Source organism: Perissodus microlepis, chromosome 4, assembly GCF_051167445.1.
Source record: "Perissodus microlepis isolate ML-2025 ecotype Zambia chromosome 4, ASM5116744v1, whole genome shotgun sequence".
Taxonomy (NCBI): Eukaryota; Metazoa; Chordata; class Actinopteri; order Cichliformes; family Cichlidae; genus Perissodus; species Perissodus microlepis.
The window spans coordinates 234897-257745 of NC_140464.1; the positions used below are offsets into that span (position 1 = coordinate 234897).

At 47.1% G+C, this 22849-nt stretch overlaps 1 protein-coding gene across 4 annotated transcripts; it reads left to right on the top strand.

Annotated features, from left to right (window-relative positions):
- The first annotated feature begins 2659 nt into the window (after positions 1–2659).
- Positions 2660–18171, top strand: LOC146387864 (globoside alpha-1,3-N-acetylgalactosaminyltransferase 1-like). 4 transcript variants are annotated; one of them, XM_084924875.1, is made up of 11 exons: positions 2660–2767; positions 4685–4962; positions 5634–5660; positions 8546–8590; positions 13552–13617; positions 14820–14852; positions 14949–15083; positions 15170–15302; positions 15388–15583; positions 16484–16703; positions 16778–18171. In XM_084924875.1, the coding sequence occupies exons 2-11, from the start codon at positions 4904–4906 to the stop codon at positions 16914–16916; spliced, it is 1053 nt and encodes a 350-aa protein (XP_084781001.1). In that variant the 5' UTR covers positions 2660–2767; positions 4685–4903; the 3' UTR covers positions 16917–18171. The 4 variants fall into 4 exon arrangements, with proteins under 4 accessions (XP_084781001.1, XP_084781002.1, XP_084781000.1 ...); XM_084924876.1 differs by lacking the exon at positions 2660–2767 and adding an exon at positions 2780–4543; XM_084924874.1 differs by lacking the exon at positions 2660–2767 and having other exon boundaries at positions 2780–4962.
- The last annotated feature ends 4678 nt before the right edge of the window (positions 18172–22849 follow it).

A 22849-nucleotide genomic window follows, 5' to 3' on the forward strand; every position in this document is an offset into this window, starting at 1 on the left:
GGTGTGTGGCTCTGACAATGGTCTCTGGTCTTAACATGGAAACTACTACCACAAAGGCTCCAGCTGAGTCTGAGCTCTTCAGGGTTGGGCCATGGAGAAGCTTGTTTCAGGTTTGGGATTGCACACTGTTACTGCTGGAGGCAACAAGAGGCCTGAAAGTGTATCTCTCATTGGCACTGGGCTGTGAGTACTATAAAAACTGTAAAGACTAAATTAGCGTGTTCACCACAAGACTTCCCCAGATGTAGATTGTCAATGGAAAATTGTACTTAGTAGTCAGTATAATCTTTAATGATATAAGTTTGCATATGGTAGAATACTGCATGTAATCATTTGTGTGTAGAAGTATATAGTTGGTGGCATATTGAAAGAATGTCTCATCCTAGGAGGTCTGTAACACTCCAGGGTGTTCTGGCGTTCACCCCCACATCCTAGGAGCATGGAAAAGGTCGTACCTTGTCTTATTGTTTTACGGTAGGATTAACGTAGCTATGTCAGTTTTAGTCTAAGTGCCTTTTTACATATAGATGAACTGTTGGACTTTCCAGACCAGCAGGTTAAGGGAAGTCGTTTATGGGGCCACACACACACACACACCACACAAGCACCCACTGAAGTATAAATAAAGACCGGGGCAGTTTCTCATTTGCGAATCTTGGAGCCTCACTCTGTGTGTGTGAGCTCTGGAGGCTGCCCTTGCTAGCAAGAAAATCTGTGTGTTTCTCCTCTCTGATTCTCTGCTGAAGAAGTGTTTTAGAATATATCTCTTAACATTATTTGGTCCTTCGTAGCCAGTACTATAAAAACTGTAAAGACTAAATTAGCGTGTTCACCACAAGACTTCCCCAGATGTAGATGCAGAAACGCTTTCTCTGCATTGACAGAATGCCACCTGCCAGAAAGTTGTCAATATACGGAGCACAGTCCTGAACTCTGGCCTGAAACGGCTCTGGCCGGCATCGTCATGAACCACGCAGGCCCGGATGTGTGAGGTCAAACACAGTGCATCCAGCAGCGGAGATAATTGTGTCCCCTGGTGTCAACAACTACTGTGAGTAACTAACTGTGGTGGCCTGCGTTTGGGACAGAGTGCAGGGCACAAAGCTTGATGTGTTGTTGTAACGCATTGTGACGTTTTATATGTACAGGAGACACAGTGACTTAACCAAGAATTAACTACCTTGAGCCCAAATTTTGGGGAGTGGAGGAATCAGCAGCTGGTCTCAGCACAGCTATAGTCAGAGGCAGAATACCAGGGCTGCGATAAGCCCATTAGGCTGGATGCAGACTGGTGTACAATATACACAGAATAACAAGAGTTTGGTTGTCCTCCTTATGAAACTTGTGAAAATGACGAGGATTGTCTCAGTAGGCTGGAGCTTGTTATACTTCATCATGGCTGGATCATTGCATCAGTACAGCTGAGGGTCATGCAGGATTAGAAAACATGACTGCAAATCTAGGGTAGCTGTGTCAGACCATATACCTGTGGGTTTTACTGTAAATGTGGAACAACTGCCAGCAACAACTCCAAATAATCATGTCACTAATAACACACTGCTGCCAGTGTAAGATTAGAGCATTTAGTGAAGATGACTTCTTGGTTTTTATAATAATACAAATAAACATCTAAACAACATTTATTTGCCTAAAGAATCGGTTTTGTGCAGGATGTCCAACATCAGCATCTTCAGCCTTCACATAAACTTTGTTCCATATGATGATACAGTGGCTGCTCTGCATGAAGGTGGTAAACTGCTTGATGTCCAATGTAAGCACAGGGGTGGCATGTTGCCTACTAATCAGGAGGTTGGTGGTCTGATCCCCGTCTCTGCTCCGATGGATCCATGGGATGCGGATTTTGGGAAAGAGGTAAATGCTGTTAACAACTGCAAACCATCTGTACTGTGCACGGTTGAAGGAGTTTTGGGGCAGATAATACTGCAGCACTATGGAGACAACATTACACTACACTGTACAACAATGGACCTAAGAGTGTATTGACACGTGAGGTATATGAAGCCATTCATAAAGTATTTGATAGTAAGGCCTGTGGTTTGGATCATAGGAACATCTAAGACATGCTAGTTTAAGGCTAGCTCCTGTTTCAGCCCTGTTTCACTGGATCTGTGATCCATGACATTCTCCCACACTCAATGTCTGTATTTTGGTCAAAACTGGAAAAGTGAGCTGTGTGGATAATTATAGGCCAGAATTTTATCTAAGGATCTAGATAAGTGTGTATCTCTTATCTGGAAAATCAGTTTGGCATCAAGTGAAAGGATGGTACTGACAGTGTATACAAGGAAACTTGTGCAGGCCCAAAAATCCATCAGTTCTCACGTGTTTAATTGATGCTTCTGAAGCTACAGGTTGACTGGCTTTAGATCGAGTGAACCACGGGAAGCCTTTTGGTGAATTAAACCCACGGGGAGTTCCTAGGTACATGGGGAGGGTTCTCCCTCACTGGTGGTGGTGCTCACCCTCACCAATCTGCTGCGGGTGTTTCCCGTTACTCAGCCATCCAAGGAAGCGTGTTTGTGTAAACATTGCGCTGCGTGTAATATTTTGTGTTCGTGTTCTTTAATAACACGGAGACCAGCTTGAGTCTGCTCACGACCAAGCGCATCAGACAGAAACACGGAAGCGTTTCAACACAGCACCGGGGGGAGGTTAGGGGCGTGGCCTCGCCGCTGGCAGTGGCGGAGCAGGAAATGAAGGTCAGACAGACGAACAAGACGGAGGAGAGCGACCAGCCCCTGCACAGGTACGTGCTGTGTGTCCCCCGTGCGTGTGCGAGTGTGTGTCGCGCTGTTTGCGGGTTGGTTGGCAGCTCCGGGCTGGAAACGGAGAGACAGAAACATCATGAAGTGTGGTGCCGGACCGGGTCACAGTATGGCTCTGCGGGGAGGGGAAGAGACAGGGACGGCGGCGTTGTGTGTGTGTGCGCGCGCGCGCGCGAGTGTGTGTCGCGCTGTTTGCGGGTTGGTTGGCAGCTCCGGGCTGGAAACGGAGAGGCGGAAACATCATGAAGTGTGGTGCCGGACCGGGTCACAGTATGGCTCTGCGGGGAGGGGAAGAGACAGGGACGGCGGCGTTGTGTGTGTGTGTGTGTGTGTGTGTGTGTGTGTGTGTGTGTGTGTGCGCGCGCTCCACTGTTGAGGTTCTAACAATGTAAGAACTGATCCCAGAACAGTTATTTTACTGCACAGAACACACAGTCACACAGACAGACACACGTTTGTCACATGTAGTGTGCCCTTTCATAACTGCCTCACACATGCAGAGTGTGGGAGTTATGTCATCCATCTTCTTCCTCTTCTCCGGGGTTAGGGGTCACGTGGGCAGCAGCCTAAGCAGAGCCTCCCTCTCCACCTCCTCCAGCTTATCTGGGGGAACACGGAGGAGTTCCTAGGCAAGCTGAGAGATAGAATCCCTCCAGTGTGTCCTGGGTCTGCCCCGGGCCTCCTCCCAGTGGGACATGGCCAGAACACCTCACCCTGTCAGATGCCCAAACCGCCTCTACTGGCTACTTTCAAAGCCAGGAAGTGATGTCAGAATGAGGAAACGCTCCAAGACCTTAAAACAGGAACAAATCTGTGTTTTTGGAGCTGTTCCCCTCTGCTTCACTGCAGGTGCTCTGACCTCTGTGCCGGAGGAGGACCGAGCAGCTCAGGAAAACTGTTTACCTGTTTCTGCTGAGAGGAGCAGCTGCACATGTGATGTACTGTTAGCGACTCCAGACCAGCGAGGATCTGCTGGAGCTCAGCTCAGGAGGGAGGCAAAGGCTTATGATCCTGCACAACAACAACCATCGTTTTCACACAGAGGACTGTCATGTGATGCGTGTGCATACCTTCATGTTGTTCCACGGGAGTGGACACAGCTCCACACCTGCATGATGAGCTGATGTCTCAAGTATTTTATTGACTAACTGAAGAATCAGAAATGAATCTTTTTTGTAATTATTAAGCAGTCATTAATATTCAAAGGAGAAAGCACAACTTGTGTCTTCAATGAAACATTGAAGCAAAGAAGCTTCATTTTGGAATGCTGCAGCTGTACTTGAATGTGGGCGGGGCTTTGCTGAAATGGTACGGGGGTCTTCTGTGACATTCACCTGCGCACGGTGTGAAGGTTTGATGTGACGACTTTATGTTACTGTGACAACAGCACACCTGTGTCAGGTGACCGCGCTCCGTTTACAGCCGTGTTATTTTAGGCCGAGATAACTTCAGACTTTATGGCGCCGAAACACGCGTCTCGGTTTACAGTTGTGAAAAGAAGCTCCGTGTAACAATGCGATAAGGAGGTCAGAGCGTACAGGAAGTCAGGGCGGGCTTTAAATGTGATCCTACAACTGCAGCTGCTGGAGGTTGATGGTTGGATTCCCAGTCGTGTGTGAGCAACACCCGAGTCACAGGGAGCGTGTGCAACACACGCGCACACACACTTGCGCATCCAGCCGCTGCTGGAATGAGAGTTCAGTGTGGGAGCAGGCAGCTGTGAGAGGAGGGGCTGTCTCAGGTAACCTGAGCCACAGGTGTGTACCTGCTGATCTTCTTTCTGAGACTGGACATTGCTGCAGCCCCTCCATTCATCAACAAGCTGCTTTAGCTCCTCCCATTTCTCCGCTGACTGGCTGCTCCTTTATTAACAGTATAGATTCTCTCTCTCTCTGTAGGGTGTGGAGCTCTGCGAGCAGGATGTGAGTTGTGCCTGAACACTTCAACCTGCCAGTCCAGCCAGTAAACGCTGCGTTCTGTGCAGACACAGAGGAGTCGGGCTGGTTTTATTAGACTTGCTGGATCAGAAGCCAAGTGCTGGACGCGGCCTCGGTGGTTGATGTGGTCCTGATCTGGACCGAGAGACCTGCGAGGATCGGGCCGTCCCGGTCTGAAAGATGGCCGTGCTCCACACAAAAGCTGTGACTGTGATCCTGTCTGTCACTGTGCTGCTGGGGTGAGTTCATGTACTTATACTACAGTTAATACTGCGTTTAATACTACTGTTAATGTGGTGTTTACTACTGAAGCCTCTGTTCGGCCTCTGCGATGTCAGCTTTGAGCAGAGCAAACACACGAAGCGTGCTCAGGTTTCAGGCGGATCCTGGCAGGTCTGTAGCTCGGTCTGCTCAGGGCGTCTCTCTTTGTTCCCGTCTCTGTGTTCGAGCTCGCAGCGTTGCGTCGTTCAGGGTTCAGAATGGCACCAAGCCTCGTGAGTGACAGCTGTTTGTTCAGCTGTGTTCAGGCTGATGACTGAAGCTTTGTGTGTTCGTGCGCTCCTATTGGTCAGCTCTATCGCAAACACCTGATGATCATGTGTACAGTCCAGTAATAGTCTGGTTTTACAGAATGTAACCTCTGACCTCTGCTGCTTTTATTGTGAAGGTCTGACTGAATGTGCAGTCGGAGGTCAGGACCATCGTCCGGGTGTTTCTGAGACGTGTCTGTATCAGATAATCAGAGACGGCCGTGGGCAGTCATGGCCACGCCACCGAGGCGGCGGTCGAGCCTGAGTGTTGGCGTGTTGGCGAGGAGAGCCGCTCGACCTAATGCCGTTCGGGTTAGGAACATGTTAACGAGCTAAAGGTCTGCTGATTGATTAATGATTGTGTTTGTTTGACCCCACAGGCTGCTGTACTTGTCCCAGTACTACAGGTAACACACACACTCGCACAGACACGCATGATTCCTTCCTGCTAGCTTCCTCTTTGCTAAGTCTCTGATTTTCAAAATAAAAGTCACAGAGCTTCCTGTCTGAGTTTGAACTGCAGCTGAAACGGTCACGTGACCCAGTCTGAGCGCACGAATCGGCGTGAATGTTGGAAGCTGCATCAACACAAACCGAACGAGACGTGAAGCTGTGTTGGATTCATTGGCTGATCTGATGATGATGTCACAGCCAGGAAGTGGATTAATGTTAGGGTGACCATGCTTTGATTTCCAAAAAAGAGGACACTTGGCCCAGTCATGAAAAACTTTATTAATAGTCTTCGCTTAAAGAAAACGTTAACATATTTAAACGATGCCTTCTCTGTGCAGTTAATGAACGGTGAAATAAAAAACGTCACATATCCCAGAATTCATATCGCGGTCAGCCAATTCCAGTTTTCAACAATGGCGGCCGCTAAGTTTTTAGTATTACTCTTATTACTCTTTCTGGGTCACAAAATAAACTTTTAACATATCTTCAGGCGAGAAAGTAGCTGTGTAAACTTCAAATATCTGCTCGGTTTATCAAGATATCACATATTTGCAAAAGTGCTCCGACGTTTTCGGAGACGTCTGTTACCCACCAGCTCGATAGCTAGCTGGGAGCTCGAGGGTCACTAGAGCCGCCGAGAACGGCACAACTCCCGGCACATCATTTTCAGACCCCCGCGGTCTTTCGCTACTCAGGTTAAACGTGATATATAAGTCACTTGGATAACTTAAAATGTTATTGTTGGGCTTTTTTAGTGTTTAATTTGTTTGTGAGAAAATCAGTTTGGCTGAGATTAAAGTTATTAGATCATCCATCCATCCATCTTCATCCGCTTTATCCGAGGCCGGGTCGCGGGGGCAGCAGCCTAAGCAGAGTTATTAGATCAAATTAGATTAAAAAAACCTTTTTAATCCCCCAGGTGGTTTTCACACAGCTGAATAAACGTCAAACAGAAAACTGATTAAACAGAAGTGTGAGACGGTCGAGAGTTTACTCCAGTGTCCTGATATATTTTAGATAGCAAGGAGCAGACGGCTGAGTTTATTAAACTCCACCCAGACAGCGGTGACGCTAATCTGAAGGCTAGACTGTACAATTTCACAGCCGTTTACTTCCGGCGTACCCGACCTTCTGAGGACCCGGCCCACGTTGACCGCGAAGGCCGGGTCCTCAGTATGCAGCAGCCCATGAATTTGGACATGACTAACATGACACTTCCGTGTGCCGGGGCCGCCAATCAGCAGAAAGGGGCGGGTAAAGTGAGAGCTGCCGGTCAGCGCGAGGGCTAAGGAAACCTAACTAGGGTTTAGCAATGAGCTAAAGTGGGTGTAACAGGGTTCTGGGGATGTTTGGACCTGCTGGTCCCTGAGCTGCAGCTCGTCCACACGTTTGGCAGCTCTCTGCTCCCCACAGGCAAGCGTGAGAGCCTCCGAAGCGCCTGGATCTCAGATCTGTGAAGTGTTTTACCACTCATGGTTTCCCTGGTTACGTCCCTGATGTGTTTCTCTCTTCTGTGAAAACTTTTTCCATGACCTGATTTCCATTTCCGTGAAAACTCTGAGCTCACTTTCACTGGCCATGGGAATGAACTCACACCAGGCTTATGTGTTTCGTGGAAGAGTGACTCACCTGTTTCACCTGTAGCTGCAGCAGCTGCACATCCGTAAGCCACACCCCTCTCAGTGTTTGACGTGTGTGGTCTGCTCAGCTGATTCCAGCATGTTTTCTCTGCGCACCCTGACCAATCAGCTTCACATCCACAGGCACACCGAGGATGATGAAGGTGTGAAACAGAGCAGGTCTGGGATCGGTGTTCCTCTCTGGGAATGCTGTGACACTTGGCTGATGGTTATGGGGGCGAGGGCAGAGTTAGGGAAAGATGGCCGCCGTTGGCTGCAGCGGCACCCAAACCCTCCTTTGTTCCGTTTCGGAGAAAACCTCCTGATTTGCGTTTCTCAGATTCATTTTTCTGGGATTTTCTTCCTCGTGGCGTCTGCAGCTGAAAGAGCAGCTGTGAGCTCTGCATTGTGTCCTGTTGATGGAGTCGAGTTACACAGGAGGCCTTTTTGTGTCCTCTGTCTGTTTGTGCGCTCGGGCCTCACACCTGCGTTACCCCAAAGCCTCCTCGGGGCTTCCTGTGCACTGCTGTTTACTGTCAGCAGGGGGCAGTGTGGGTTAGCTGACTCTGCAACGTGTCGTTCTTCGGTGTTTGACAGAAACGGCTGTTCAAGGTCAAAGGTCGTTAACAAATGGTAAATGGTCTGTACTTGTATAGCGCTTTACTTGGTCCTAAGGACCCCGAAGCGCTTTACACTATACACAATCATCCACACATTCACGCACTGGTGATGGCAGCTACATTGTAGCCACAGCCGCCCTGGGGCGCACTGACAGAGGCGAGGCTGCCGGACACTGGCGCCACCGGGCCCTCTGACCACCACCAGTAGGCAACGGGTGAAGTGTCTTGCCCAAGGACACAACGACCGAGACTGTCGGAGCCGGGGCTCAAACCGGCAACCTTCCGATTACAAGACGAACTCCCAACTCTTGAGCCACGATCGCCGAACAAGGCCATTGTGCAGATACAGAAGTTGGAGAAATGTCTCCATTGTCACGGCGATAACAAGCAGACGTGTCTGATGGCGCTCCGTGCTGTGCTGACACGTGATTGGCTTGCACATTTTTTGTTCTGGCTGGTGATTGGCTGTGTGGAATATCTTTGCTTCATGCGCTCACGACAACACTGATAATAAGACGGGAGCGGGTTACCGGGATCTGATCGATAACCGGTGACCTGTCAGAGGTGGGCGGGGCTAACTTTGATCTCTGTGTCATGCAGAATCTCGCTGTCCTTTGAGGAGAAGTGGAAGACAGTGGAGGCGGGGTAAGTAACAAGAACTCTGTGTGTCTGTGTTTAAGGCGGCACTCATATCTTTTTTTTGGTTTTTTTTCTTGCCTGTCCCGTTCGGCTCTTTTGCATCAGAATTATTGTCTAAAGGTGAAGAAAGATGCCCAACGGATTTACTTTACCAAATGGACCATCCCAGCCTTGCCGTAATGGTCTGTTTGATTCACCTTTTATTGTTTATTTTATTTTATTTTCACTTGTTAAATACGGGACAGATTTGACTGGGGAAAAGAAAGGGAGAAAGAAAGCGGGAAAGAAAAACAGCGGAGAAGAGGGACGGGGATAAAGGGCAAAAAACAAAAACCAACTAAATAAGCAGACAAAAAAAAATACATCTATCAATCACCTGGATCCCCTGTTGAGAAAGAGAAAAGAAAACAAGCAGAAGAAAACGAGAGCAACATAATAAACAACATCACGATGATCTATGTGAATATAACAGTAAATACTAAATATTAAACATTATTGTGCAGCACGTAAGATCGACAGCGCACAGTGTGCTTTGAGGTAGGAGCCAAAAAGGGTGTAGTTTGTGTGTGTGAGCACCCGTGTGTACACCTGTGAGCATGGACGCGCTTGTTTTTAAAAGGTTCCTTCATGTAATGATCTGCTAGAGGGTGTGGGGGGGCCACAGCCCCGTCCTCCAGGGCATGAAGCTGGTATGGAGGAGATCAAGACTCCAAACATCCAGAGGTCCCCAGAACACAAGAGACCAAGGAAGACCAACAGAGGGGCAGCCGCGCCACTGTCCCAGAAAGAGCTGAGGAGAGTCCCAGATGAGGGGTCACTCAGCAGCCGCGGAGCAGAAGCCAGGGGAGGTTGCAGTGACGTGCCCGTGAGCTCCGCCGGCAGCCAGCTGTGCCAGAGTGACCGAGCCCCAGGCCGAGAGGCCGAGGGCACCCCACCCCCGAAGTGGCCCGAGCGAGCCCCAGGCTCCAGGCCCCGACAAGCAGCCGCCAAGGAGTGAGCCGGTGTGTACCTGGACGCCCACCCCCGGACACAAAGACCCACCAACGCACCGATGTCTGAGGGCGTCTGCCACTGGCAGGGGGAGTGGTGATGGGGGGAGATAGGCCTCCATACCTTGGAGGGCCTGAGATGTCCCCAGAGAGGTGGCGTCTGATACCCGACCTGACATATAGACACAGACATACAGGCACACACAGATACAAACATCCATTCCCACCCTCATGCTCTCATATGCACTTACTCCACACTCAACCAACGTGGAGACAGACATAAAGAGACGCTGTACACACGATCACACTCCCCAAGCGTACTCTAAAAACCGGGTCTAGGTACCCTTGCCCCTGGAGGGGGAAACTGCACCCAGACCCAGGTGGTGTTACCCTTTTCCCTGCGGTGGGGAGAAGCAGACCGCCCCGACTCCGCAGCAGCAGGGAGGCCCCACACTCCAGACCCCAGTCGGACGGCCAACTCCTCCTCCTGGCCCCCCGCTCCAGCAGGTCGCAGAGAACGGGGGTGTGAGAAGACTCCAAACCTCCCTCCGCCCGCTCATATGTAGTGTTGATGCATGTGTGTGTTCCAAGGAGCATTTAAAACCCAGGAGGGCCTGGAGCTACCTGCCAGAGAGCAGCAGGTAAGCGCATAGCCCCTCCTGATAGCCCTCAGTGTCTACGTGTATTTAAAATTGAGAGGTGGGCAATGACGCCAGGGGTGAGGTTGTACACCCTGATGGTCTTTTGGAGTCTGTGTAGCGTGCCCACCCCCAAGATCCTGTATGTATGTGTAATGAGAGTGTGAGTAATGTGAGTGTCTAAGTTGTGGGATAAAATTGAGGCACAGGCAGCCAGAAGGGGACAGAGGGGGGGGGGTGCCTCCCCTGCACCCTGGTGACACACCTTTACCCCAAGGCCCTGCATGTGTGGGTGGTTGTGGTGGAGCGGGAAGAGGGAGTCCCAGATTTACGAGCACCTTCGTCCAACAAATACGGTAATAACGACGGCCCGCTTGCATGTTCTACAAAAAAATGTGCTTTGTTGTGTATCTGACGGCCAAACACCAAACCAGTTCCACATCACTGAAGTTGCACCATTTTTACAAACCAGTTCTGGTTCATCCGTTTCACTCAACAATCGGCCATCTGCGTATGAAAACAAAGGCACTGCGCATGAGCGTTTTACCAATATTCTATCGCGATATTTCATTTTCTTATCGTTGCCTAACATTGTACCGGTATTACCGTGAACGGTATAATATGGCCCAGCCCTATTGAGTAGATCCTCCTTTTGCAGAAATAACAGGCTCTAAACACTTCCTGTAGGTTCCAATGAGGGTCTGGATTCTGGTTGAAGGTATTTTGGACCATTCTTCCTTACAAAACATCTCCAGTTCAGTCAGGTTTGATGGTTTCTGAGCATGGACAGCCCGCTTTAAGTCACACCATAGATTTGCAATAATATTCATGTCTGGGGACTGAGATGGCCATTCCAGTACATTTTCCTTGATCCTCTGCTGAACGCCTTAGTAGACTTTGAGCAGTGTTTCAGGTCGTTGTCTTGTTGAAATATCCAGCCCCAGCGCAGCTTTGTGACTGATTCTTGAACATTGTTCTCAAGAATCTGCTGATATTGACTGGAATCCATGCGACCCTCAACTTTAACAAGATTTCCAGTCCCTGCACTGGCCTCACAGCCCCACAGCATGATGGAACCACCACCACATTTTACCGTGGGTAGCAAGTGTTTCTCTTGAAATGCTGCGTTCTGTTTCCACCATGCATATCGCCTCTTGTTATATCCAAATAACTCCATTTTAGTTTCATCAGTCCACAGCACCTTATTCCAAAATGAAGCTGGCTTGTCCAAATGTGCTTTAGCACAGCGGTCCCCAACCTTTTTAGCGCCACGGACCGGTTTATGCCCGACAATATTTTCATGGACCGGCCTTTAAGGTGTCGCGGATAAATACAACAAAATAAAACTAGTACCGGTACCGAAAAAAAGAAGATTTATTCATAACACACGTGAAAAGACCCAGGAAAACTGAGTTAACGATTAAAAACGATAACAAAATAACGCTGAAAACCCTGAAAACTATACATTTCACACCTGAGCCTCAACTCTCGCGGCCCGGTACCAAACGACTCACGTACCAGTCCGAGGCCCGGGGGTTGGGGAACGCTGCTTTAGCATACCTCAAGAGACACTGTTTGTAGCATGTACACAGAAAAGGCTTCTTCTGCATCACTTTCGCATACAGCATCTCTTTGTGCAAAGTGCGCTGAATAGTTGAACGATGCACAGTGACTCCATCTGCAGCAAGGTTGTAGGTCTTTGGAGCTGGTGTGTGGGTTGACTGAGACTGTCCTCACTATTCTTCGCCTCTGCTTATCTAAGATTTTCCTTGACCTGTCACTTCCGGTGACAGTGGAAACTGACAGCTGAAATCTCAGAGACAGCTTTTTGTATCCTTCCCCTAAACCATGATGTTGAACAATCTTTGTTTTCAGGTCATTTGAGAGTTGTTTTGAGGCTCCCATGTAGCCACTCTCGAGAGAAGATGCAAAGAGGAGGAAAACTTGCAATTGGCTACCCTAAATACCCTTCTCATGTCTGGATTAATAATAATAATAGATTGCATTTACAAAGTGCTTTACAACTCCACTATTCATTCACTCTCACCTTCACACACTGGTGGAGGCAGCTACAGTTATAGCCACAGCTGCCCTGGAGCAGACTGACAGAAGCGAGGCTGCCATATCACGCCATCGAGCAACCAAGACAGACAGAGCTGGGGATCGAACTGGCAACCTTCCGGTTACAAGATGAGCTTCCCAACCCCCTGAACCACGGTCACTTGTGTATGTAGGTCAAGGGTCAATGAGCTCACCAAACAAATTTTATGTTCCAATAATTAGTGCTAAAGGTATTCAAATCAATAAAATGCCAAGGGTGCCCAAATTTATGCACCTGCATAATTTAGTTTACGTAACTTTTGCACACTTTCTGTAAATCCTATAAACTTTATTTCACTTCTCAAATATCATTGTGTTTGTCCGCTATATGATATATTTAAATGAAATTGTTGATCCGAACAACCAATGATTTATGAAGGAAAAACATGAAAATGATCAGCGGTGCCTAAACTTTTGCATACCACTGTATCTAATAGACATTGCAGGGCCGGATCTACAGGGGTGGCGTGTGCCACCCTACAATAATCTCTTGCCACCCCAGTTTAACATATGATTAAAATAAGCTAGCATTAGCCTGGCTACAGTTAACATTGCCTATAAATCCTAAAACTGAATACAAAGTGTGTCGTCCCCCCCCCCCCAACCACCATTAACAGTGGTTCAGCCCATAGCGCAGACCGGCTTTACTGTTTGTTGCTACTGACAACAGGCAGTGAAGCCGGTTTCAGCACGGGTGGTTGGTTGTGACACTTTAATGGGGGGGTTCAAGGTTCAAGGTTCTTTATTTGTCACATGCATAGTTATACAAGTATAACACACAGTGAAATGTAGCCTGACACGCTCCTCGACATGTGCAAAAATGTGTGTCTGCTGTTGACCACACGGAGACTTTCAGAGTTTTTTTAACGGCTGGTTGCACCGCTACGACCGAGGATATTTTTTTAGTCGCAACATTGAGGAATTAGTTTCCAGTCGAGAGCCCTGTATGACTCTCTCTCTCTTCCACAGCATGTCTTTATCCTGTCTTCCTCTTCTCCCCCCCAACCGGTCGCAGCAGATGGCCCCGCCCCTCCCTGAGCCTGATTCTGTCGGAGGTTTCTTCCTGTTAAAAGGGAGTTTTTCCTTCCCGCTGTCGCCAAAGTGCTTGCAAATAGAGGACTGTCTGATTGTTAGCTTTTCCCTGTGTTATCGTAGGGTCTTAACCTTACCATATAAAGCACCTTTGCTGATCTGTGGAACTTGGTCACAAACAGACACTGTGTGTGTGTGTGTGCTGCAGATCTGCCGTTGAAACCACCAAGTTCAGTCAGCCTGGTATTGATCTCCACCTGGAGTCTCCTGAGCAGTAAGTACTGTCCTTTCTACTCAGCAGCTTCACTCTGTTGCATCACAGTTTTCATGGCTGAATATTCTTCCCCCAAAAGGCAAACAGCTGCTGCCGACATGAGTAGATCTGATCGTTCTTTCTTGAAGGGTTACTCTTTTACTGGATGTTCTCATAAATTAGCAGCGTTAGAACAGCTGTCATGACATCATGTGTGTTTTGTAGTCCATTTTTTGCTGAAGTTAGTTTGTTCCGATATCTGAGCACCGCTCTGCTCGCCTCTTATTCCTTATCAACTTTTCTAGCTGATGAAGTTTTCATCAGGTCATGGAAAGGTAGTGAAAGAGGCAGTTTGAAACTGTCCTCATATTTGTGAAATGTGTGACGGCTGCTGGTCAGGAGCAGGAACTGCATGCATGTGACTGAAGATCATGGATCTTTCCTTTCATTCTGATCATTCGAGTAGAAGCTGCAGGGTGCAGTTTTCAGCAGAAACACCACTAAAATATTATTCTGATTCTGTTTATGCACCATGCAGTCCTGTCACCTGCAAAAGGTTAAAAACATTATAAAAACTTCAGCCTTACATCTGCTGACATCCGAAAGTCGGACCCGTCCTGACATCTATGGGGGCCTGATAGAGAACTGATGGAGGGGACACTGACGTGATAAACCTGGATCTGGATCAGGACCTCCTTCAGGATCTGGATCTAACTCATAAATGTGTTCCCAAAAGGTTGGTTCTGTTCATCTTTTCATCATCATCAGGTGACTCCTTCAGTCTCAGCTGGCTGCAGGTTTCCAACCTTATAAACAGGACATGAAACCAGCACCACTGATTTACAATGGGCTGTGAGGTCAGTTTATGATCATTAACATGCAAATGGTCATGGCCACTGATCAGTGTCCACGAGTACCACTCACAGAGAGTTGGGGAATGGCTGCAGTCACAGCATTGTAGGATGGTGACAGATGTGCCCTTAGGCCCCCTCCTCGATTCAGAGATGGTCTTTTCATGTAAGGAATCTCCCACTGAAAACGTCCAGATGAACAGAATCAATTTTTTGGGATTTCCTTTCCTGGATGATTGAGCGTGCATCAACTCATCATAAATGTGTCCCTTTTGCAGCGCCCCCTGCTGGACAAACTGAACGCGCTTGGCTGCGTCAGGCTCGTGATGTTGGCTCATATTGAACTTTGACCTCTTTGTTTCTGTGTTTCAGTCTGAAGTACAACCAGCCCAGCATCGTGCACGGGTCAGTATCTCTGCTTCTTTATGTCATGATGTTTGTATTTTTGATAAATATGATGATGATGATGGAGATGATGATGCCGTGTCTCTGTAATGGCAGTCGTGCTGACGTGGTGACGGTGACGCCATGGTTGGCTCCGGTGGTCTGGGAGGGAACCTTCAACCCGTTTCTCTTGGACAGCATCTACAAAACGAAGAACATCACCATTGCCGCCACCGTCTTCGCTGTCGGAAAGTAAGTGTGACATCACAGCGCTCCGGTTTCCCTGCAGGCCTAAAAGCAGCGTCTCTGGCTTTACCTTTGACCTCTCCTCTGAACAGGTACATCATGTTCCTGAAGGACTTTCTGCAGACGTCTGAGGAGCACTTCTTCGTTGGCTTCAGGGTGGACTTTTACGTGTTCACCGATCGCCCTAACGAGGTGCCCAAAGTGAACATGGCGGCCGGCAGAATGGTAAACGGATCCTGTAACCAAACGCAGCCTCTTGGCGGATTCTTTGTTTTCTGACTCTGCCTCCTTCCTCCTCTTCCTCCTCCAGCTGACGGTGCGCTCGGTGCCCAGCTCAAACCGCTGGCAGGAGATCTCAGCTCGCAGGATGGAGATCATCCAGAACCTGATCGAGAAGAAGCTTCAGAACCGCGCCGACTACATCTTCTGTCTGGACGTCGACTCCAAGTTCCACGGTCGCTGGGGGGCCGAGTCGCTGGGAGGACTTGTGGCCGTGATCCATCCAGGTCTGTTCTCCCGCGCTGCCACGAAACCGCACAATAACGAGTTTGTGGTCGACGTTTCAGCTCGATCAAAAACACCCCACACACACATCCGAGTATTCCCACATCTGTAAACATCAGCAGAGAACCTCCAAAGAAACAAAGTCTGGCTGTGGGTCTCCATGGTGACCGCCGGCCAAATGTCTCGCTTATGGTCCAGGCCAGCATTTAGGGTCAGAGGTTAAGGCTGTTTTGGTGTCTTAGGATGTTTTTACTGAAACATGCCAATGTCTGACCTTTGACCTATGACCTTAAAGCTGTATTTTATTTTATTATCTTTATGATCGGAGCAGAATTGGCTGAAATCGTTGACTTCTGTACAAACTTGAGATTTTAACACATTCGTGCGTTGTTTTACGTTGTTCTGGTTTCTGGAGGTCAAACTCAGCTTTTAGCTACTTAAACCATCGCAGGCCTGCTATATTGTTGTGAAGACAAAAAGTCTGCGTAGTATAAAGTTTTTTCTGCGTGACCTTTATTTTGACTTTTCACCAAACTTTCACCATATGGAGCTGTTACTGGTATCTTCCATCACACAGAATTTGAACATAATATCTTGAAAACTGTGGACACGAGTGCTAACAAGCAGACAGATTACATCATCCCTCCTGTTGGGGCGAGAATTTCAGTTTAAGGCACATGCTTCAAATCACAAGGTCAAAAACAGGCATTACGTTTATGGCATACTCATATGAAAACAGGTGCAGAGACATCAACCCTAAAATAATAGCTTGATCTCCTCTGAGTACATCTCAAAAACTCAGGCCGAATTCTGAAAAAGATTTCAGGTGCGTTCAGTTCTGCTTCCTGCGGCTTTGTTCTGCCCTGAACTTTTAGTGACATCGCTCCCACCTGTGTCTGCAGGTTACTACAGAGATGACCGCAGCAAGTTCCCCTACGAGCGGAGTCCTGCGTCCAACGCCTACGTGGCTCCCGGGGAGGGGGACTTCTACTACTGTGGAGGGGCGTTTGGGGGGTTGGTGCAAGAAGTTCACCTGCTCGCCAAAACCTGCCGCAAGAACTTTGAGGACGACGCCAAGAGGGGCATCGAGGCAGCTTGGCAGGAGGAGAGTCACCTGAACAGGTAGGAAAGGTGGCTGGATGTGCTGGTCCTTGTTGTTATCGTTTGATGATTCTACTTCCTGCTTCTTTACTCAGGTATATGTGGATCAACAAACCCAGCAAGGTGCTGTCACCTGAGTACCTGTGGCAGGACTTCAAACCCAAAAACCCAGTGGTCCAACTCATCAGGTTCTCCGGCGTCATCAAGAACTACGCCAACATCCGACCCAACTGAACCAGACCAAACTGGACTGAACTGGGTGAAATGAGCCAGTGTGTGTCTGACTTTGGGAAAGGCCTCGCACGTCTGACCTTCACCCATAATCCCTCTCAGGAATCATTTTTAACCCCACCCCCAGACCTGCTGGATTACCTCTGCTGAGCACGTACAGTTTGTAAACAATTTATGCTGTTGAGTTATAGAAATGTCCCGCCCTCAGTCCTGTGCCCCGCCCACATCGGTGCTCCAGATTAGCCCCGCCTCCAGCTGCAGTATAAACCAAAACAGCGACTCTAATGAAGTTTCATCAGTTTGACCTTAAATGTTCTAAATGACCGTCTGAGTCACAAAGTGCACCTGCGGCCGGGTTGACAGGGTCAGGTGAGCCTGCTGAGCAGCGAGGACTCGTCAGTTTTGAGTTTAAAAAGATTCCAGCTGAAGAAAAACAGCTGGTTTTATAGACAGCTGGAGCGGTTTGATCAAATTCATGGAACTGCCTCTAGTTCCCCCGATTCTGAGTTTCTTTGTGTTTCCTAATGTTTGTGTTTGATTTTTTATAACTTTTCCTACACGTGGAGCCGACAGGAGGCTCAGCTCCAACTGTCCAGGTAAACTATGGGCTGTTAGGTGTGGGTTTGCTGCTTGTGTTTGATTGCAAAACTGTGATGTACCATGTTTTTACCCACAATGCATTTTTCTAGCCTGACCGAGAGTCTCTTGGTGTGAGAAAGTGAAGGTGCACATACCTCAGTGTGCTTCTCGTCCTGACTCGCTCACCATCTCAGGTAGTCTGTGTGACTTTTAGCTTACCTGAAGGACCAAGTGGACGGTGAAGTGTTTGTTGCCCGTCCACAAGTCACAAGAACCAGACATGCACACCGGGACCACCTGAGGGTCTTCACGCTAACGATGCTCGAGGTCCCGTTAACGGTTAGTAACCTGTGGGCTGTGATGGGTGGCGAGCCACAGGAGAAAGGTTTAGGGTCATGTGACAACACCGGCCAATACATAGGGGTAGAAAATGTAGGCACGTGACAGTTTCAAAGCTTTTATTTTGAAACATGAACATGGTGCTGTGGGGCAGGGATCGTTCTTGGGTGCCTTTTAGCTCAGGTGCACAAACACACCTGCAGCAAGTGTGCCAGTCTGAAACGGGTCTCTGCAACATGTGACCTTCATTTCCTCTGTTGTGCTGTACATTAAGGTCCTACGTGATATTCTCTGTGAGGGAAGCTGCTTCAGTTTATTCAAAATAAAAGTATCAGATGAACATTTTATTTTTTTTTTTTTTTAATTCAAGCATATATTTTTCATCTTTCAGCTTGAAGCTGCTTTTTAAGCTCCATACCTCTGTAACCCGCTTTTTAGACTGTGGGCTGGGTTCTGGTTCTAGTTCCCAGACTAAACTGTCCCATCTGATTCTGATTCTCTCTGGTTCCAAATTACTCTCCATGAGGAAGAGGAGCTCCTGGACTCACTGGCAGCTGATGCCTTCTGCACACTTGTACCAGCTCAGACTTGACACCGGACCAGGAACCCTGGACTGGGCAGTCTATAGATACCTGTTGCACACCTCTTCAGAACCATAGACATCATCTCGGATTCAAGAAGCGATGCAGAAGTGCCTCCTGCCAGGATCTGAGGATAGCCAACCCATTAGGTCAGGTGACTCGGGACGGCCCTGATCTTTGTGTAAGTAGAGGATGAAGACCTTCCTCCAAGGATCCAGAATGGCAGCAGCTGAGAAACAAAACACTGAGCCTTCAAAATCTCACTTTGTCTAAACAGTTAATGGTGTTTAGTCCTGTTTGACTAAAAGTGTACTTCCTGCATTTGGCCACTGGGGGTCAGTAAAACACTTCACATACGTTCACTAGTAGCTCTGCAGAGCCCTGTGCTGCTCAACGAGGCTGGCAGACCCAGCTCATGTACCCTGTCACTACCCGATCCGTACCGGAAACCCGATCGGTACCCCGCATGCGCGAAAGGTGTCTACTTCCGGTCGAAGCATTTTACGATAGTTACAGGTCAGAGTATCTGTTCAGATGTTAAGAATAACAAGTATCTCTTAAAATGTTTCAGATAATGAAACATTTAATATAATGTAGACCAGGGGCGATTTTAGCCCATTTTTGGGGGTGCTTCAGCACCCCCAAAATGAATCAAAGCACCCCCAAATATATCTTACTTTTTTTTGACAATATTTGCTGTTTGTGTGAGACACTACTAAAAATATAAAAAGCATACAATACTGTACTTGTTTGAGATGTAATATTTTAACAACAAAAGTATAGATACCCCCCCTCCCAAAATGGTTTGTTCCAGCTCTCCCCTGCTCTGGCTCTAGCGCTCTTGCTGCCAGAGCGATGGTGGCTGAGACACAGCGGAGCGGAGGTGTAAGTGTCTGGCTTAAAACAGGACATATTAGCTGCATTTAACCTTCAGTTACTCTTTATATAGTTGGTAGGAGTCAGACCATGTTTCTTTTTAGCTGAAAAACATTACACCAGGTAACCTGCAGTGTTGAAAACGTGTTTTCCGACGATGTTTGCTACCCTACAATCCGTCCTGCTCTGTAGTAAAATCAGCGACATTTCACCGTCCTGTTGCTAACATTGAAATGTATACAGCCTATTTAAAATCTAAAACTTTAAATTCTCCGTAGCCTAAAGTTGTTACCACTGTCCTGTTTGAAATGGATACTAACTAGCTAACTGACTGGATGCCCATTAACCTTATAACTCCTGTTGTGTGTGTGTGTGTGTGTGTGTGTGTGTGTGTGTGTGTACAGAGAGACAGCCAGGTTCATAATGGATATGAGGAAGTTTTTTCAAAAAAAAGGAGCCACATTCAGGTAAAAGTGAAAGAACAAATGATCCGTCAATCAAGGATAATGTTGGATCAGTGTTTCAATATTTATATCTTTTATTAGATGTTCATGTGGTTTGGTTATTTGCCTTTTGGTTGAAAGTAAACTGAGAGAGGACTTTTTTATTAGTGATCTTAATAGTATTTTTTCATATTAATTTAATTTTTCATCTAATTGAATACAATCTATTTGTGTATGATTGTCAGTCCAAAGAGGGAGAGAGGAAAGAGGGGAACGTGAGGAGAAAGGGCAAGGTCAGGAAGAACCAGGTAAGAAAACAGACAGGGAACAGTGACAGGCACAACATAAACTATTAAACTGACAAAGAGAAAAAAAAACCTGATTTTACTCACAATCAGGAAGTTGTGTTCTCCCTATATTAAAGCTGCTGTACACAATCTGCAAAACAAACTGGGTTGAAACATTTTTACCCTCTTTAACAACATTCCAACATAACATTATCATTGATTGGGGAGATTAAAATTAATGATATATTTTTATGTGGTTCAGCCACAACTCTACTAAAACCTCAGCCAGTAATAGGTAGGCCAACTTCTGGACCGTCCAGTTGTCTGTATGACTGCCGCAGCACGTACATCACATTGCACACTATCAGAAAGAGCCAAACAGCCCTGGTGGAGTGAGGAGCTGTAAAGAGAAGCAGATGCTCTGTTTATATTCTAAAAATGTTTTAAGCTTGTTTCAAAGATTCTGTACAGCAGCTTTAAATGTTTTCCAAAAGCACACAGACACTTATCAGTGTTTCTCACACTTTTTACAGTGTGGACCACCTGATAAAATGTCAAGCTCTCCTAAGGACCACTATGAAAGCAGGAAAGTCATAAATCTTACAACACAAAATTATTATTATTAAATTAGTAAAATTAGTATCTGCATACATTGTATACATTCTACCACAGGCAAAGTTGCCTCCATTTTTATAGTTTTTATTAATATTATGTAATAATTTATTTGTAACAATTTATTCTGTTTTGGGGGTGTTTTTTATGTATCTGTATTATATTATACACACACATTAAAAGTGAATCTCTGTCCAAAAAATGCACTCAGTTTACTTCTTACTCACTATGAGCATCATTCATTATTCTCCCCCAGTAATTAAGGTTAGGATATGTATTTTTTCTATTCCAATCCATTCTTCGTTTGCAGCATTTAAATAACCTTGATCAGATTTGATGGTTTTGTTACAGACTTTTCAAAAAAGTGTTTTGCTTTTCTTTCACAAATGTGGGATTAAATTGTGTTTAAATGTGCAAAACAGTGATGTCATGTTTTGTGACGAGGACCCAGGCACAGAGAGACTTGATGAATTTAAGAATCTTATGATTTAATAAAGAAATTTGCAGACTTACACAGAGATGGTAAAATTATGATGACTGATAATGGAGAGGAATACAACAGACGATGAGGACAGGGAGGAACAGAGGTTTAAATGCACCAAAGTGACAGTCAGAGAGAACTCGGGACAACATTTAAGGATGCAGGGACTGACAGAGACAGGTTTATCTTGCCTGGCTGGGCAGCTCTCTGGGTGCTCAGCACCCCCAAAGCTCTGATTCTAGAATCGCCCCTGATGTAGACAAAAACAAAAAAATAAAAAGATAGTGACAGATCGGGACTCCCGATCCTTACCGCGCATGTGCAGGGGTTTTCTTCTTCTTCTGTTCTTTTAATGGCAGTTTACTCCCCAGTGTACGAGGATACCGCCACCTGCTGACCCAGCGAATGAACCCTATTGTAAACTGAATTAGCGTCATTACAAACGTGTGTTAAATTTGATTTAGTGATAGTCGAGTGTGTTTATACTTGTCTGTGTGGAGAGGATTGTTGGAATAGTGATGATGATGTCCGCTATCACTGTCAGTTGTCAGTAAACACTTCATCTGGCTGATGAATCTTCACGTGACACATTACTAAGTCTGTATTATTAACTCTGTAATTAGGCGCCATTCTTCTTATTTTACGGCGCTGTTGTTCAATCGGGGGACGCTCCCTGTTGAGGAGAAAAGCATGAATTTGTTTGTAAACAGATTATCCATTGTTTAAATGTCCCGGGCAGTCGAAAAGGAGGCAGAGCTGTTGAGAAATGCTAGGAGCTAACTGGGCGCTAACCGTATCATTCAAATATATTGAATGTTGCAATGTTGGCAAAGACAGGAAGTGACGTAAGATTTGCGCATGCGGGGTACCGATCGGGTTTCCGGTACGGATCGGGTAGCGACACCGGACCACGCTTGATATTTGGGGAAATCGACAGCGCTGTCGCTACCCGCTCCGAGTACGGATTATTATTAACAGAGTTAATTATACAGAAGAAGAAGAGAACATCTGCACATGCGCGGTACAGATCGGGTATACCCGATTTGTACGGTCCGACTTTGCACATGCGCAGTGAGGATCGGGGAGTCCTGATCCGTAACTATCTTTTTATTTTTCATTTTTGTCTTCATTATATTGAAATGTTTCATTATTGCAAAAATACTTATTATTCTTAACATCTTAACAGATACGCTGACCCTTAGCTATCGTAAAATTCTTTGACCGGAAGTAGAAGCCTTTCGCACATGGTCTGTATTTGTATACAGACTTGGTCCTAAGGACCCCAAAGTGCTTTACACTATACACAATCATCCACCCATTCACACACACATTCACACACTGGTGATGGCAGCTACAGTGTAGCCAGAGGCGAGGCTGCCGGACACTGGCGCCACCGGGCCCTCTGACCACCACCAGTAGGCAACGGGTGAAGTGTCTTGCCCAAGGACACAACGACCGAGACTGTCGGAGCCGGGGCTCGAACCGGCAACCTTCCGATTACAAGGCGAACGCGACTCTTGAGCCACGATCGCCACATGCGTGGTACCGATCCTCACCGGTACGGATTGGGCAGTGACAGGCGCATTAGGAGTGCACTTTGAATTGGAACAGCCGTTGTCGCATCGCGGTGACGTAATAGGTCTCAAAATGCGTACTCCAAGCGTGCAGTCGCTGAATTGGGACACAGCCTTAGTTTGTCACGTCCAAAGTCATGCGAGAACAAAACACACAGTGAAAT